This window comes from Crocodylus porosus, unplaced genomic scaffold (assembly GCF_001723895.1).
Source record: "Crocodylus porosus isolate Cpor-Errol unplaced genomic scaffold, CroPor_comp1, whole genome shotgun sequence".
Classification (NCBI taxonomy): Eukaryota; Metazoa; Chordata; order Crocodylia; family Crocodylidae; genus Crocodylus; species Crocodylus porosus.
Window position 1 is genome coordinate 209,917,787 of NW_017728886.1, and position 17,200 is coordinate 209,934,986.

Sequence of the window (17,200 nt, forward strand, 5' to 3'; positions counted from 1 at the left end):
TTAAAATTACAGTGAGTACATGGTTTGGTCTTGTTAGAAGGCAATACAGGACCCCATGCATTGTAGGTACATGAGCACATAGTTGGTGTTTTTTGCCACAGTCTAAGACATGCAGCCAGTGTTGACCAGTTTGCCAGTTGGTCAAGTAATAGTAAAATAGACCAGCTTCTGGAATAGAAACAGCAACAAAAATGAAAACCAGGACATTTTATTCAATTGTACAGGAAAGTTTTCACTAGTAATAGTAAAAGCTTTATACAGTGCAATCTGCATGCTCAATTAAAGAAAGTATAGAAAAATAGTATAGAAAAAATACACATTCTGCACTTATGATCTGCAAACAAAATAGTAACCTGCTCCATGTGAATTCCTAGAAGAATTATTTGCAGATATTCACTTAGATACAAATTTAAAATTTGCTTTGGTTTTGTTGTCATCTCTTTGCATACACATTTTATGAATCTCCACTTTTTGACATGCTGACTGTCAAAAAAGGATTGGCGAACATTAAAACTGAAATGCATGCTGCAAAAATAATTCTTAGAGTTATACTCACCCAGTCAGGGAAGACAAGTACCTACTTCTGTGCATGATTTTGAAAAATTAATACATTAATGAAAAAGCACAAGATATTTGTGAACAATATGCTAATAGAAAAAAAAGTGAAATGCTTTTCCCACTGAAACCAATAAGGAGTTTTGCTATTTAATTCAACAGGACCAGGATTTTAGCCAATTAATTTAATAGAAAATGAAATTATTTTTACAAGTTTAAAACTTTCCTATTAAATCCTATGAGATGGGCTAAAAAAGAAAGTTATTACTTTGTATTAACTTCTGTAAAAAGGCCTTCACTGCCTATGCTTTTGCCAGCAATAACAAAGTTGAATTTTGCACAGTCCTGTATCCATTAACATTCAACAGGTTTTTTTATAATAGTGTAACTCTGGTTTTGAATAACAACTGTGATTGTTTTGTAGGGTTGAGTGATGTTGCCTACTGTAATCATTTCATATTATCATACATTCTCTATTACAATCAAAAGAGAAGTCACCAAGGTAAAAAGTACATAATGTTGCTTACCTGAGAAGAAATGTTAGCCTGTATATCTTTATGTTATATGAGCATATTTATTTTTTTATTGAGGATAAGTAGTTTAACTTGGAAATAGGCCAGTGTTTAGATTAATTCATAATAGTTAATATAATCCTGACATTGGGATCTTGTTTAAAGGACAATCCATATCATGCTGTCACTGCAGCTTAATTGAAATTTCTGTCTCGCAGTTTGCTCATGCACCAATAGCCAGTCTGTAGATTTGGCAACTGGTTACTGTTATGCTAACATTTTATTGGTCAATCATGTATTATAATCAAATTAAAGCAGACAGCTGAAAAATTAGCAGTGAGTTATGCTTATTATCTCTCTAATATGAATTAAAGAAACAAGACGGAAAAGGAGGTTCAGTCTGATTTTAAATAGACCTTATAAAAAAAGATGGTAAAATAGACATTTAATATTTCTTTTATTTGATAAAAACCTTGTCTAAATCAAAATCTAACAAATCTAATTCCTTTTTTTCTCTATTTAATGCCCTAATTTTACCCCTTTCCTTCATCAATGGGAAAAAGTTAGTGAGTGGTAAAATTCTGGGACATCCTGAAGAGTCAATTCCAAAGGAGTCTTTTTATGAGGATATGTCTATTGGCTAGATCCATTGGTAAAACCACGTGCAGAAGTCAACTGTAGAACCCTAATACTATGTTACAACAGTACAGCAAGCTGAGGGAGGTTTGATCTCTCTGATTTCCTGATTGTTTCACTAGCCCACAGTTCATTTATGTGGACGGGCTTGGGTCTAAAATTTTGGCCTGTCTGTAATTGTTACACTTTGACCTTTAAGATCTGAGTCATTATAACTGAATTACTATTTCACAGTAGAGGTGACACATTTCCAAATGAATTTAAACATGGCTATTAATATAACTATTGTAAGGTTAGGTTATTAGAAACAAGCCTTTGCTGAATCTTAGGTAATATCTATATTTACTCTTTTCACAGTATAATTATGCACATCTGTATGTACTACCTTTGAGTCAAACTGTGAGATCTCTGGCATTTAGCATTTATAATCTTTACTGTAATTTAATATTCACTATGGTTTTATTTTATATTATGTTTGGAAATGCATATTTAAAAGATAATAATTGTGATTTTTGCCTTAGAAATATGTTTTTGGGAGGAATTTTTAATTGCAAATTATGAGTGAATATATGGCACAGTTAATTCCAATATAAGTGTCTTCTCAAAGGACAGAAGACATTCTATTTATTAATGAATAAAGATTTTTTCTTCTAGCATTTCAAAAAGAAATGCTGTATACTTCATCATTGTTTTAAGGAAGCCACAACAGTAAATAGCACTTTATCATCTTCCTCTCTTCATAAAGAAAAGAATGTTAAATTCAAGCAAACAGTTCTAGAAATGTCTTATTGAAAATTATTTCCTTTAAAAGTATTCTAGAATCTTAATGTAATATTAAAGAATATATTTGTCATTAGGAATGTTAGTTACTAGGGCTGTGTGAAATTTTGCCAAGTGTTTCCTTTCAAAGCTGTTTTGATGTGTTTCGAGCTCGAAACGGCGACATCGAATCAAAGCAAAAAGCATCAAAACCATTTCAAAACAAAATGAGGGCACTCAAAACATTTGGAAAGTTTTGAAATGTTTCAAGTTTCAAAGCATGGGAGGCAGGGGAGAGCCAGTGGCTCCATAGCTCCATGTAGCTCAGCCTGGCAGGGAGCACAGCCCCAGTTCTGCCCACTTCCTGCCACCGGGCTGCACTCCGTGGGGCTGGCAAAGCTGATCGGAGTGCAGCCTGGTGGTGGGAGGCAGGCAGAGCTGACACTGCATGCCAATCAGCTCCACCAGCCCCACGGAGCACAGCCTGGTGGCGGGAGGTGGGAAAAACTGGTGCCATGCTCCATGGGGCTGGCAGAGCCAACTGGAGCACAGTGCTGGATTTGTGTGTCAGATGAAAGGAGGCTCCCTCTGCCAGCAAATTTTCTTTCAAGACTTTGAGTGCAGTTTCTGAGAAATCTCTGCACCTATCTCCTTGAAACGTGGCAGGCTTCATGCGATCAGAAGGGGCTACTATCCTTGCAGTTTGCATCTTAATCAGGCAACAAATGAAAATGTATTAGGCATTTTCATGATTACCCATTAAAGCCTATGGGCAAAATGTCGAAACAAGTTGAAACCGTGAAACGGTTTCAACAAAACGAAATGGGACAGTGCTTCAAAATTAAACAAAATGATGAAACAAAACACTGTCCCTTCGAAATGATGAAATGGACGTCAAAATAAAATGATTATGTTTTGCACAGCCCTATTAGTTACTTCTACTCTCAGGCTTCCACTTAACTTACTATGTTTGTTCCTTAAATACTTAAAAAGAAATCTCGGAATATTAACTGGGGAATTATGACAATTTCATTAACAGTCTTGGAAAGACGAGCACCATCTCTCTAAAATATTGTAAAGAATAGATTATGCCTTCTTTGAGGACAATTTGAGTTTAAAGAGTCTGTTTAAGAACTGTTAAAGGCCCTTGTTACACCTTACATTGTGATCCACAAAAATGTTGATCAGTGTTAGTGCTAGCTCGAGTCTGGAGGAGTCACAAGTTCAGGCCAGCAAGGGCCTGGAGGACCAAAAAGTGAAAAAAAACCCATCTCCAATTCTGGGCTTTCCCCCTGTCCCCTGCCCCCCAGGGCTCCCCTATTTCCCCACAGCTCCAGGGCTCCCCCTTAACCTCCCCCTACTTGTGGCTGCTCATGCTGTCTGCCCCAAGGGAGTGGTCAGGGAAGAGTTAGCCTGCTTGCTTGAATGCCACTGCTAGACTGCTGCTCTTCTCTGGGCTGAGCCTGTTCAGAGAGCAGCAGCAATGGTGCAGGCAAGTTAACCCTTCCCTGCCTGCTCCCCTGGGACAGACAGTGCAGGCAGTCACAGCAAGAGGGGAGAGATAGGGGGAGGCAGTGAGCAAAGATCAGGTATTCTGGGGAGGGCTGGGGGGGCAGTGGGCCTAATCTGGGCCAGTGGGGAAGGCAAGGGCGGGTGGGGTGTTTACACTATAGAGAGGCCACACCTTAATTGTAAAACAGCTGCATAACACAGCTCAGAGATAATGCTGCCCTGGAGTGCTGTAATTTTGAGCCAGTTAACAAGTGCTTAAAACTAGTTTCAGGTGTTAATATGTGGATAATCCAGGAGTTAAGAGCTCCAGGAGTTGTCCAAAATTACCATGAAACAAGGCCCCAAGACTAAAGAGATTATTTTAAAGAAAATAGATTATAGGAAATAGGCGTATTTGCACTTTTTAAAAATAGAATTGTAATCTGTATTATACTGTTATGGGGGAAGCTACATGTGCAATAACTGTGAAGCAATAAACTCTGGAGCTTATTGCTCTGGAGTTTATTCCTCCCAGACATGCCGTTTGAACGTGTGCCTGGGACCACAATACATTGAACTGGGTCAGAGCAGCCTCAGCTGCCAGGGGACCCTGGGGCTGCTCTGACCTGGCTCAACATACTGCAGGGGCGCTGGCTGGGGCATGCGGGTGCTAGCTGGCAGCAGCCCCGACATTAAAGCAACCTCATGTCCTAGCCAACCTCATCAGCATCTATCACTATTTATTAAACACACTCACTTCCCTAGTATCCACATCCTCTATTCATCTGGTAGGAACAGGTGTATCTTGTGTAGTACTTAAAGTGCAGTAAAAGCACCATAAAACATGACTATACAGTTGGTGCATGGCAAATTGGCTTGAACCATATGAGAATGACCATGGATGAAACAGGAACAACTTTGAAGCACTGCACTCTGAAGCATTTCAGGCCATACTTGTTCTCCCCATCTCTCTTTCTTACTCAAATGTGCCTTTTCCATTCACATTTTTTAATATATTCCACTACTTTTTCTTATTCCACTCTTCAGATTCCTCTCAGAGAAGTTCAAGGAGGTTCTTTCCCCCTGAGTGAAGGACTCAGGAGCAAAAAGTCCCCCCCTTAGGCCAAGGCCAGGAGTATATTAAGCATTCTGAGAAAATACAAGAACCTCTCTTTCTCTCTCCTCTTTGCCTATAGAGGAAAAAGGCCTAATGATCCAGCCCATCACTGGGTATGCAGCACATGATACCAGCTGCTTGCTTTCTGATACAATACCAGCTTGCTCTCTTCCCAGGTCCACACTATAAACTGCAGCATGCCCTAAACTGCTTAATGGTGATATAGTATTAGCATTTGCTTTCAACCACTTGTCCAGTTTCAGTAAAAGAGGAGACAAAGGAAGTGAGTATGCAAAAGAATGTCAGAGAAAAGATGAGTTTAGAAAATGAAAGACAGGTCAAAAGAAGTTGGCTAAGGGGCACTTAGGGTAGGTTCCCACATGCAGGCACGTGTGGTTTGCAGTACCATAAACCTCTTTGTGGTGCCACAAATTACACAGTGAATGTTCAAGCATGCCCTGCACTGCAGATTTGCAGCACAGGGCCACAATTTGCTACTGGGATTTCATCTAGTGTTTTTATACCAATTAGAACTGTTTTAGGACATGGCATAGTTTATGTAAGAGTAGGTATATTCATGTTAATCAGGATATAACCTATTAGGTACATTTCTATATTTTCAAAACTTAATATAGGCAAAAGGTAGGGTATGTGGTACTTTAGAGAAAAAAATGTATAGTAAGACATAAACTTTCATAGGCAACAGCCTGCTTTGTCTGATACTATAAATGGACCATTAACACCACTGTATTTTGGACCATTCATAGCATCTGACAAAGAAAGCTGGTGTCAGTGAAAGCTTATGGCTACCTGAATGAATTAGCTTCTAAGGTGTCACCCTGCCCTGCCTTCTGCCTGACTTCAGACTAACATGGCTATCTAACTCTCTCTAGCCTTATTTAGCAAGTTTTTAAGGTTAAGTCAGGTAACTGGAAATAAAAATTTGAGCTCAGACTCTTTGCTTGGCAGCCTTGAACTATGATTTTTGCTGAATAGCCTATCTGTATATGAACTAAGATAAGCACTTATTTGGCTGCATCTACATGTTAATTAATGTTCCATAATTATGGTACATTAAGTTTAGCACCTGTAATAACAGGTGCTAAACATAATGCACCATAATCAGTGCTGCTACACATTAGTGCAGATGTATGCCTTTTACATGATGTTAATGTGCATTAGACTCTGTGCATTAGCATATTAACAAGGTTTTTGCCAGGCATACTAATGTGCAGTAGAATTAGTCTTCTGCACATTAAGCGTCTCACGTAGACGCCCCCTTTAAAACTTAATTTTTAAACCTAGGTAAGAATTCACATGGTAGAGGCTTTTTAAGTTTTTAGGACTTAGTATATTTAAGAGCAGTTTTTTTCTATTTCAAATAATAAAAATTCCTTCAAAGAATAAAATACAGTGGTATTAAGAAAAACAACTGAAAAGGATTACAAAGTGAATATAGTTTATAACACCAGAGGGAGCTATTGTCACATGAAATAATAAGTCCTGCTGAATAAAAGCTCAAATTGTAATGGCAATAAAATGTATGTGGGACTCACATAATTTTAGAGATTTCTGGCAAGTTATTTTTATGATACGCCTGTTACTCTGACATGGGCAACAGCTATTACATTATTTTTCTTATTACTTCTTTTTTTCTTCCTCCTTTTTTTCCTTCCACTTTTCTTTTGAAAATATATTCATTATACAATAATTATTTTCTTCATAAAAGATCAAACCAAGTGAAAGTTTAAAATCAGAGCAATCAAATAGGTAAATAGGTTTCTACTATGCTTATACTGGTTTCTGCTATTGGCTTATACTATATGACAGAAATAGTAACACTATTTGTGGCTAAGTTTTCAAAAAAAAGTTTTCATACCAACCCTTTTTTTAATCTTCCATAACAGGGTAAATTTTGAGGTAATGTTTGAAGAACAAGAATAGAGGTAAGTACAAGGAGAATTTAAAAACTATAACTTTCCTATTGTTGAAAGAAGTAAAACATGTAACCTTTTGATCTCTTCTAACATTATTGGTTCTTCTTTTAAATGAAAATATTTTTTCATAACTATAATCAAGCAGGGAGGTACTGTTACTAGGCACATAAACATTAATTGTCTGGTCCTGAAATATGATTGTAGCTCCATTCCTGCAACTGAATGTAGGCAGCTAGAGTTTTGCCTGTGTTAACTTTCCTGGCCTTGACACTCCATAGATATTTTTGCAGGGCTACAGTCTCTTTTGCAAAACACATAGATCAAATGACAACATTTAAAATGGAATGACAAAAAAAGACTTTTTATAGGGTTCAAGAGTATGGTCCTCTAGGAAATTTTTATTTATATGTAACCCGGTGGCCCAATAGTTGCCACCCCTGCCCAATATCAGGAATGGTGTGGCGAGAGTGGGGCAAGGTTTCAGGCCAGCACCAATTTACTTTCCAGCCAGCCCCTGCTCCCCACAGAGCAGCCCATGGTCCCAAGAAGGTCTAACACTTAACTGATTTAACTATTTATACTTTATTTACAAAACAAGAATAATAGGAAAGGTTATTTACGAGTGAACTTAATGGCATAACCAGAATCACAAAACAAACCAGAAGGCATTAGTCAACCCTTGACTCAAGAACCACAGGTAGGGTACTGTGCTGAGATGCACAGTGCTGAGATGCTACCACAAGGAAGCAAGGTGCTCACTCCCAGCAGCTTCAACGGGCTTCTCAATAAGCGACAGACTGCAACAGGTTAAGCTCTTCTGGTCTGCAGCAATCAAATTGTATCAAACCCTAACCCCCCAAAAAGGCTGAAGAGTGCCCCTCCATGGCAACCAAAAAGGCAAGCAACAAGTAACAGAGTAGGTTTCTGCAGCAATCAGCATGACCCAAGCACAAAGTTCAGGGACTCCATCCAATGACAATCAGCTGCAGAATAAGGGACAGGACTGAGTCCTCTCTGAGGCAGTCAGTGGCAGAGGGTCAGCAGCACAGGCAGCTCCCAGGGGTCGTTGCTCCAACCCCCTGCTCCAGATGACAGGCCGTGCACCCCACACACCTTGCAGCTCACCAATCCCACACCAAGCACCGGCCTGCGCCCCAAGCTCCCAGGGACCCACGTCTGGGCGCTCTGCTGCTCCTCAGGTTCCCAGTGCTTTGCCTGCTGCTGTCCTGCTTCCCCAGGGAAGGTGAGGGGTTTCCTCAACTCACCGGCCCAGCTCCCTGCTCTGGATAAGGATGCCCCCTGCGCTCCTGGCCGCTGCTTCTTCACCGCGGTGGAGTGGGGGGCCGACTGCCACCCCTAGCCTCCGGGATGCCTGGCACATCCAGCACACTATGATGGGGCCTTGGGGCACCAGCTGTCTGCTCCAAGCCCTGGCCGCTGCTCCCTCTCTGCAGGGCCGGAGGCACGGCCAACTGCCACTGCCTTCTTCCCCCAGGGCCTTCGAGGCTCTTCAGGGGGGTCTTTCTGCTCCCTCTGCTGGGTCTGCTCACCCCAGGTCTCCTTAGGCCTCCTGCGTCATTCCCCAGAGTCACTGTCAGCAGCTCCCCGTGCCAGTTCGGCTGCTGCTTTTATCCCCTCCGGCAGTCCCACCCTGGCTTACAAACTAGCCAACCAGGGCTCAGGGTGGTGGGCCCCCAACCCTGGCCATCCCCCTTCCATGGGAATAAGGGGCTTGAAAACCCCTTTTTTTGACTGGCTTCTCCTTTTCCACGGGGCAGGACTCCCCTGCTCCACCCTTGGAGTCGCTCAGAGTTCACCGACACTGGTTCCAGCTCAGGGTAAGGATCTCAAGCCTATCTGGTGAGCCCACGTTGGCAGTCTGTTACATCCTCCCCGGCCTAGATCCATTACCTTCCCCAGTAATGGCAGGGTAAGGTGTGTATACAAACTTTACTGTTTCCACGGGGCGGCAATGGTTGCCTCCCCAGGGACACCTGGAAGATCGTACGTGAATTTTCGCACAGGCCATCTGTATCACTGCGGGCAAGGGATGCAGTCTGTGTCACGGTGGCACCCTGACTCTGGTTCCACCTTGGTGATGGGTGCATCTGCCATCTCAGCTACCGCAGAAGAGGGGGAAACTTCCTGCTCCACCTCGAAGTCCACAGTGGGTTCACCTTCCCCAGCTCCCTCATGGGAAGCCAGCAGTAGAGCCTCATCTTGAGCTCCTTTCCCTTCTCGTAACTGGCACTCGGAACAAATTCCAGGGGATAATCGTATTCATCCTCAGTGTCTGGTTCATTTACATCCCAGGAGGTACCCGAGTCCAGCTGGAACCTCTTCCTCAGTGAGGGTTGCTGACTCTCTGGAGGTTGGGGCCCCCAGCTTTCCCATAGGCAGTAGCATATTACAATGCACTGTCCATGCTCTTCCCATCCCACTCTTGGGAAATTTCATAGACAGGTAGGTTCCCACGTTGCCAGATCACAGTGCTTTGCTCTCCATCGATCCGCAATCTTGTGTTTCTCCATCAAGCCCACATTTTGGAGAAGGACTCTGTCTCCCGCTTGCAACCCTTGTTCTCGGACACAGACGGCATAGAGTCGGTTGTGCCACTGCTGGTTCTTTCGTGCCATCTCCATAGCCAACCTGTACACCTGCCACAATCAGTTGCGCAGTTGCTGGGCATATTGCCCATGGGAAACATGGCTCCCAAAAGCCTTTTCCACCCCAAAGCACAAGTCTATGGGCAACCGATGCTCTCTCTCAAATATGAGGAGGTACGGACTGACTCCAGTGGCATCATTCTTTGTAGAACTGTAAGTGTGAACCAAGTAAGCTATATGCTGGCTCCATGATTCTTTTTGCTCCTGAGACAGTGTTCCCAACATGTTTAACAGTGTACAATTAAAACATTCTGGCTGAGGGTGTCGCAGGGCACTAGGGTGCCCTGCTCCTTTAAAGAGTTGAAACTGTTAGGGGAAGTGAGTTGGAAGCCCCAGCTGCTGGATACCAGAGCAGCCAGAACGACCTAGTGGCCCACACCTGTCAGTGGTCAGTTGACCGGAATGGGCAGGGCCTGGCTCATATATAAACCCCAGGGCTGAGGCCAGGATAGCAGTTCCCTGCCAGAAGCCAAGGGGGAAGGAGGTCTCGCAGAGCAAGCAAAGGGGAGAGGCCTGACTGCAGATACAGCTTCTGAAACTGTTAAGGGATGGAGCACCCCCCCGTGTGGCTTGAATGATGTTATAGCCGAGCGGCTTGAATTTATGTTATAGCCTGTGTTTTGTTTACTGTTGTATAAGACCGGTGGTTTGGGTGAGGCTATTAGGGGAAGGAGGAGACTTCATTGTGGGCCCAAGGCAGCGTGGAGACCCCAGCGCCAGAGAGGGTGCGGCATTTGGGGTGCACTGACCCCAGCACCAGTGAGGTGCAGAGCGAGACAAGGCTGCGGAGAGCCCAGGGGGGACAAGGGGGCCAAATTACAACAAGGCCCAGACCAGACAATGGGGGTACCATCTGCGAGGCTTGGGGCATGGTAAAGGGGTGGTTGGAGCCACTCATAGCCCATAAGGCTAGCATCCCCTAAAACACCCATCATGACATCTATTTTGAAGCGGGATGCATCTGGGGTCCGGGAACCCACGGGGTCCAGAGAATCGGTCAAAACCATGTCCAAGAGGACTTAAAGGCAGCCTCCCTATTAATCATTCCATCAAAGACGTGGCAGGCAAGAACACAGGGTGCCCATTGGGCCAATTTGGCATGATAAAGGGGCCTTGGGGAGATCACGGCCATCCTTCAGGACCCCATCCCATGACAGAGGGTCCCCTTGAGGATGGTATGGGGTGGTCTGGGACTTTTGTATTCTTGCAATGGTCAGTACTTCTTGCAGTAGCTTGCTTTCAAAGTCCCTTCCCTGGTTGGAGTGAATCCGAGCCAGTAACCCAAACACTGAAAAGTACTTCTCCCAAAGTACTTCAGCAACCATATGAGCAGTTTGGTCGTGGGCGGGGAAGGCCTGAGCATATCTGGTAAAGTGATCCATCACTACCAGCACACTGGAGTATATAAAGCAGTCTGTTACATATAGTACCTGACGTGGCACAGGCCACTCCATTCCAAAGGCTGACTAGTGGTTCTTCTAAGTTTTTTTGAAAAAGCCCCAGGAAATAAATTATTTGGGGCAAAAAAAGAGGTAAGCTCCATCAGAAATCAAGCGGTAACTCCAACTCTTTTTTTCGTTTGGTTGTGAAATTTTAACAAGGGACTCAAGGAGTTTCCTAAAGAAGGTCATCCAAGGGCTTTTATTTTGGAAGACATTGGGTGCATCCGCACATCCATTATTGCGCTGTAGTTACTGCACATTAAGTTTAGTTTTTGCATAACCAAGTACTAAATCAACAAGCAGTAACTGGTGCTACTGTGAAGTAGTACTGATGCACAGCTTTTTAGCGATGCTAACAGCACATAGCCTAATACTACTGCAGTAGTGTATTAGCCACAGTTTTTGCCCTATATGCTACTGCACAGTGTTATTAGGCTACTGCGCAGTTAGCAGCTCACATAGATGTACTCATTGTATTGTAAAGCTATACAACAGGTAACATCAGTAAAGTGAATCTTAAGGCTGTAATGTCTTCAGGCATGTGAAAAAACATTCTGATGAAAGTACAACAAATTTAACACATCTATTCAAACTGGGCACAGCAGAGAAAGGAGTAAAAACATACTTAAACATGTGTGTAGGCATACTATTTGGTGTCATTGGCTGTCCTGTAATAGCAACCTTTATATTCATTAATGTTTTATTCATTCTTTCATAGGTCTTCCAAAGAGATAACCAAGTGGATACTAAACTAACAAAACAAGGTAATCCGACTCCACTGACCTGTTTAACCCTGAAGGTGAAGGATGAAAAGCAGCAGCCTTTTCCTGTGAAACAGTGCTTCAGGTATGCAAACACTTTCTTCTCTTGGCTCTTCTTTTCTTTCCTTTTGAGTTAAGAAATTATTACTATAAGAACTGTCAAGGCATTGAACTGGTTATGTTGTGAGTTCACATAAAGGACTACATAGAACGATTCTGTTCCAGCAGTTTTAGAAAAAGGTATGTTCTTAGAGTCATGAGACTTTATTTTTATCATAAATAGTTTGACACAAATCTGAATGAGTTAAGAATATGGTAAAACAAAAGTAAAGTTGTTATAAGTATGATAGAGCTATGTAATTCTTTACTAGAATTTGACTTGTATTTTTAAATGTTTTCTCAGGTTTTATGGTAATAAACCCTGTGCTCCTTTCTTGCTCTACTGCAAAAACAAAGTTTAATACTAATATTATAATTAATATTAGCCATCAGAAGTAAGATCCAGTACTGAAAAGGGAACTGTTCTGATCCTTTTCTTTGTTAATAAAAAAACCCTTCTTTAAAAACAGGATTAAGTTATTTTTAATCAGTCTACACCTTTTATCATTCAATTCACATTTTTAAAGGATAACTAGGAGTAAGTAGGCAAAACTCCCATTAACTACAACTGATGGGTGTTCTGGTAGTAAAAAGTTAAATTTGTCAGTGCCTTGAATCTTGCATAGCTAATTAGATTTTTGAAAATCTAGTGAATCAAGAACATATTGAAAAGTGCTTTGTAAGAAAGTATAAATCATGTCATACTATATGATTTACATGATTATATTACTGTTACAATAAAATACATCATAATTTTACCTTTTGGCCTTTGTATCCATGATATTGCCATGTAATCAGCATTGGGTAACAGAATTTTTAAGTTGCAGCCTACTTCAGTATCTTCAGACTGTTGCCTAGTATTATCTGGTTACAAGAGGTATAAAAATGTCAAGGAGCCAGATCCTGCTCCCATTGATTCCAGTATGAGTAGGATGAGTCCCCATGTTAGTATCATGTTAAACATGTTACAGACATATAATTCTTAATTAGTAACCCTGTAATGGAGATTGCAAATAAATATTTATGTGGCCTGAAATAAATTAATTCTTAATTTTTAACAAAAATAGGTCAGTTTCATTTACTGAATAGTTTTGCATTCCGATACTTATTTCACCTGGGTGAATGACTGCCTTTCACCAAATCATAAGACCTTAAGTCAGGCAAATATTTGTTTGAATAAGTAAAGAAAAGAAAATTATTTAATGTAGATAACATTTTACTAACAAAAACATAAAGCTTCTGCTAAAATCAGTGGAGTGTACACATGTCTAAACAAGTCTATCCTTTTAACTAACAAGATATTTGGGTTTTTTAGCAGCTTGCTTGCTTTTATTTTATAACTGAAGCTTTAATTTATTACACAGCTGACTCAGAACCAACATGTGGTCTTGTAAATAATACATGAATAATGGGCAGGATAGTGTTTCTAGCTCATCTGTGAGAAGAGTGTAATGTAGTCTCATTTGACACACTAGTCAATCTTTTGGTTCCCAGAAATCTTTTATTCATATTTAGACCTTTTATTGTCAGAGGTACATCTCTTCTTTAAAACCTAATCTAAGTATTGGTATCTAGCATAAAAATATTCCAGAGAGATCATAAGGACTCGCTTGGAACCATTCTATGGTTGCCCTCTCTAGACACAAGAAGAATGAGAGAATGGCTGATAGATCTGGTACTGTATCCACCAGCCTATGCTTTAGTCATACAAATGGCAAAATTTTATCACAGTCTCATTATGGACTCCCAGTATTGTTATATTGCAAGCCACCTCCATGACATCTCAAGATGGGATCCTAATTAATTTCAAACTTTTGCAAGCATACGAATATAACACAGCAGATATTTCTACAAAATAGTACATTGGCCTCAATTCTTTGTTTTCCGTCCAGTAGCTTTGCATTCAGAAAGGAAAAATTGGCCAGAAAGTAGCCCTAAAGGAGCTACATTGCTTGCTATAAAATTAGTATCCCTCTGAAGGAAATATGATTTAGCATAAGGTAAAAATTGGTTTTCTAGGACCTGAATGAGAAAGCATAAAATAAAAGGTAATAAGGACATTAAAATAGCAGGTCCAGGCTTCATCCCCTGAAGTCAATGAGAATATTGTTGTTACATTCAACAGGCACATCTCCACGAGATATTTAGTATGCAGTAAACTAATTAGCTGTGCTGTAAACATCTTGGCATCTACACATGTGCCCCTGTTAGGCTGGAGTAAACTAGTTTTCTCTGCAGCAGGATAATGCTTGTAAATACACTACCCCAGCTGGCTAGAGCATGAGGATGCTTCAGTGCGGAGGCTGCCTGATAGTTATCCTTGCGCTGAAGCACTCTCATGCCCCAGCCAGCCCCTCTGCAGCATTTTAATCCAGAGGAAAGCAGCCCTAGGCTGGCAGGCTGACTCTTGGGGACCCCCTGCCGGCAAGGACTGCTCTGACCTGCTCAATGTGTTGTGATCCTGGACACATGTGCCAATAGCAATAAAATCCCTTGATATCCAGGGGTCAAAAAATCCCATGGAAAAAAAATGGGTGCAGCGCACACTCAGGCAACTCATACTGCTGAAAGGCAGAGCCGGGCCACCCGGAGCTGTTCTGCAGCTGATGGCCAGGCCACACAGCAGAATTGTTGCAGCTGGAGCCTTGGGAGGACCCCCAGCTCACAAATGAGCTTCAGCACCGGGGCGAGAGGCAGCCACAGACACTCTAGCTGGCTACCAGAGCATCTCCATGGAGGACTGAGCCTCCAGTTGCCTCAAGGCATGGTCCGGGACTGTGCCGTGCCACGCTTTTTTCCCCTGCAGTTTTTGTTTTGTTTTGTTTCGTTTTTGACCCCTAGATATCCAGGGGTCTAATTTTGTCCCACAGCACGGGAAACACTTTTTCGTTCCTGCACATGCCTCTTGCAGCATCTCAAAAGGCTTTGAGACAGTGGAAGATGAATGTGCACACTCGTGTGAACGTGCCCTCATTACTTTGTGTCCTTTTGTAATTATTTCAGAGGTTTTATTTCAATATTATTTACTCATATGATAATTTAACTGATTAAAATTAGCATTAGAATATTATGTCTATGTCTGCAATCCTAAACTGCTATATTTTGTTGTTCTACATCAGCAATCTTGGTAATGCACAGCTAAGATGACTGAACAAAGGCAACGTGCTTTGTCAACATCAGGAGAAGCATTGTATCAAATTTTGGCTGTGGAGAAAGGGGCAACACATGAAGAAATTAAGAAATCCTACAGGTATTTAAGAAATATTTAAAATATAGGCAATAAAAGTGTTGTATGTCACAGCAACATAAAGTTGGTTCTATTAGGGTTTATATGTATTGTCTAGGCATGTATCTTACAGGCTCCAACCATTCTAAGTAGTGTAAACCAGAAGTAACACCACCATTAAGTTACCTTAGTATAAAGCTGGATATGAGACATCAGTAACTCTGATGTAAGTGATGTAGTGAGTGGCTGAAAGATTAAAAAATAGACTAATTTTGCATGTCTCAGTTTTATGAAGCTAACTAGAGAGAGCTTGGGTCTGATTTTGTTGAAGAGTTAACTTCAGTAGAAATCATCTTAAGTTGCTGATGCTTCTGAGCTCTGACAATCAAGCCCAAGGTTTCTCAAATTGACCTCCCGAATTTTAGAGATCATTTTAGAAAATGTCCTTTGTATAAACCTAGATATAACTGTGGGCTTTTTTAACAAAGCCAGTGCATATAACAGAAAAGTACAGGCCAATTATAGTTGCAAAAACATGTTTTATTTTATACCTGTATTGTACTGTAGATGGATTCATTTTTATCAAAAGTGCATATAAGTACATTAGCAGCTTATATTGGTAAACTGTATAAAATAGATGTTGTACAGTTTGTCACTACACTTTTTTAAAATGTTGATATATGAATTATAAAACTAGTTAGTTCCCAGAACATAAATATGTTCCCAAACACAAGTAGTTAGAGATAAATAAAAATACACCCTGTAAGTTCCTGGACAATGATGACTATCATTAAAGGTAAGTTATTTATAAAATACATTAACAAATTACACAGAGGTTTCCTATGCATTATTAGGAAAGTTTAGAAATGACACCTGGTCATATGCCAGAATGGAACAATGATTATTCATCTTTAATGACAGCTTCAGGTCCACATAGATCTAAACCATATGAGAAGCCATCCTTGACTTTGTCTCTCAGTGGAAAAATCAAGATAACTACTACTTCTGCTCTTTATTTTTCCTTTCTTCCTTTATATGTGATTCCTTTGCTAGTCCTTTTTTCTTCTTCTGAATATTCATCTTCCTATCCCTGTTTCCCCTCCTTTTTGCTAAATCAACAGCAATTAAATAGTTAATGTTGACATTAAAGTGTCATCATACATAGGGCTCTGGTACTGACAACCCAAAATAAGGGTAGACGATTACGTATTTCTAAGTCATTTTTACGTAACCTGACAGAATCAAGCTTTGAATTCGTTTAAAAGCTACACTGTTTTAATTATGCTAAAAGACTTAAAGCATCAGCCTTAGTCTAGATGTCATTATATAAGTGGTTAAACCAGTATAGCTTATTCCAATTCAATGATAAAAATATAATGTACTAATTTAAAGCACATACTGCTAGTATAACTCGGCACCTATACACTAATGTGGAGGAATTCCAGTATGACAATTGCCACACCCAGAGCAAGTATAAAATTGCCCACTTGTATACATTAGGTGTTTTACTAAAATAACTACATTAGCAAAAAAATTAGAGCTTTGATAAAGATAATGATGGTGAAACTGTCTAAATTTTGACTGGACCTCAGGCACATATAACCACTTTGTTTTTTTAAGATAGTGGAGCATGGGATTACAGTATCTGTGAACCCATCTTTCTCATCCCACAGTGAAGATACAAATTAGCATTATTTTATGAGATGTTGGGCAACACAGATTGGCTACAAGCAGCAGAGGACCATTAGCCCCAGGGGTTTTCAAAGTGCCATGGAATTTAGATGTGCAGAAAAGGGAGATACATCTTAGCAATGGCAAGACTTATTGACTTGATGGGCACGTCTACATGAAATATTTACTATAGAGTTGCCTAATGATCTCAACAATATCTCATGTCTACACATGCAGTGCTATTAGGCCACAAGAAACTAAATACAAGTACTAAATACAAGTACTATCCTACTGCAAAGTTATTTACTGCACAGCAACACACATGTAG

At 40.8% G+C, this 17,200-nt stretch overlaps 1 protein-coding gene across 1 annotated transcript in view; it reads left to right on the forward strand.

Annotated features, from left to right (window-relative positions):
* Positions 1 to 6,836: 6,836 nt before the first annotated feature.
* Positions 6,837 to 17,200, forward strand: part of DNAJC5B (DnaJ heat shock protein family (Hsp40) member C5 beta) — a 49,242-nt gene continuing 38,878 nt past the window's right edge. Inside the window, exons 1-3 of the mRNA XM_019548710.1 lie at positions 6,837 to 7,016; positions 11,834 to 11,961; positions 15,095 to 15,225. Of these exons, the coding sequence (XP_019404255.1) occupies positions 15,119 to 15,225 (107 nt within the window). The 5' untranslated portion in view covers positions 6,837 to 7,016; positions 11,834 to 11,961; positions 15,095 to 15,118. The remainder of the gene's footprint in view (positions 7,017 to 11,833; positions 11,962 to 15,094; positions 15,226 to 17,200) is intronic.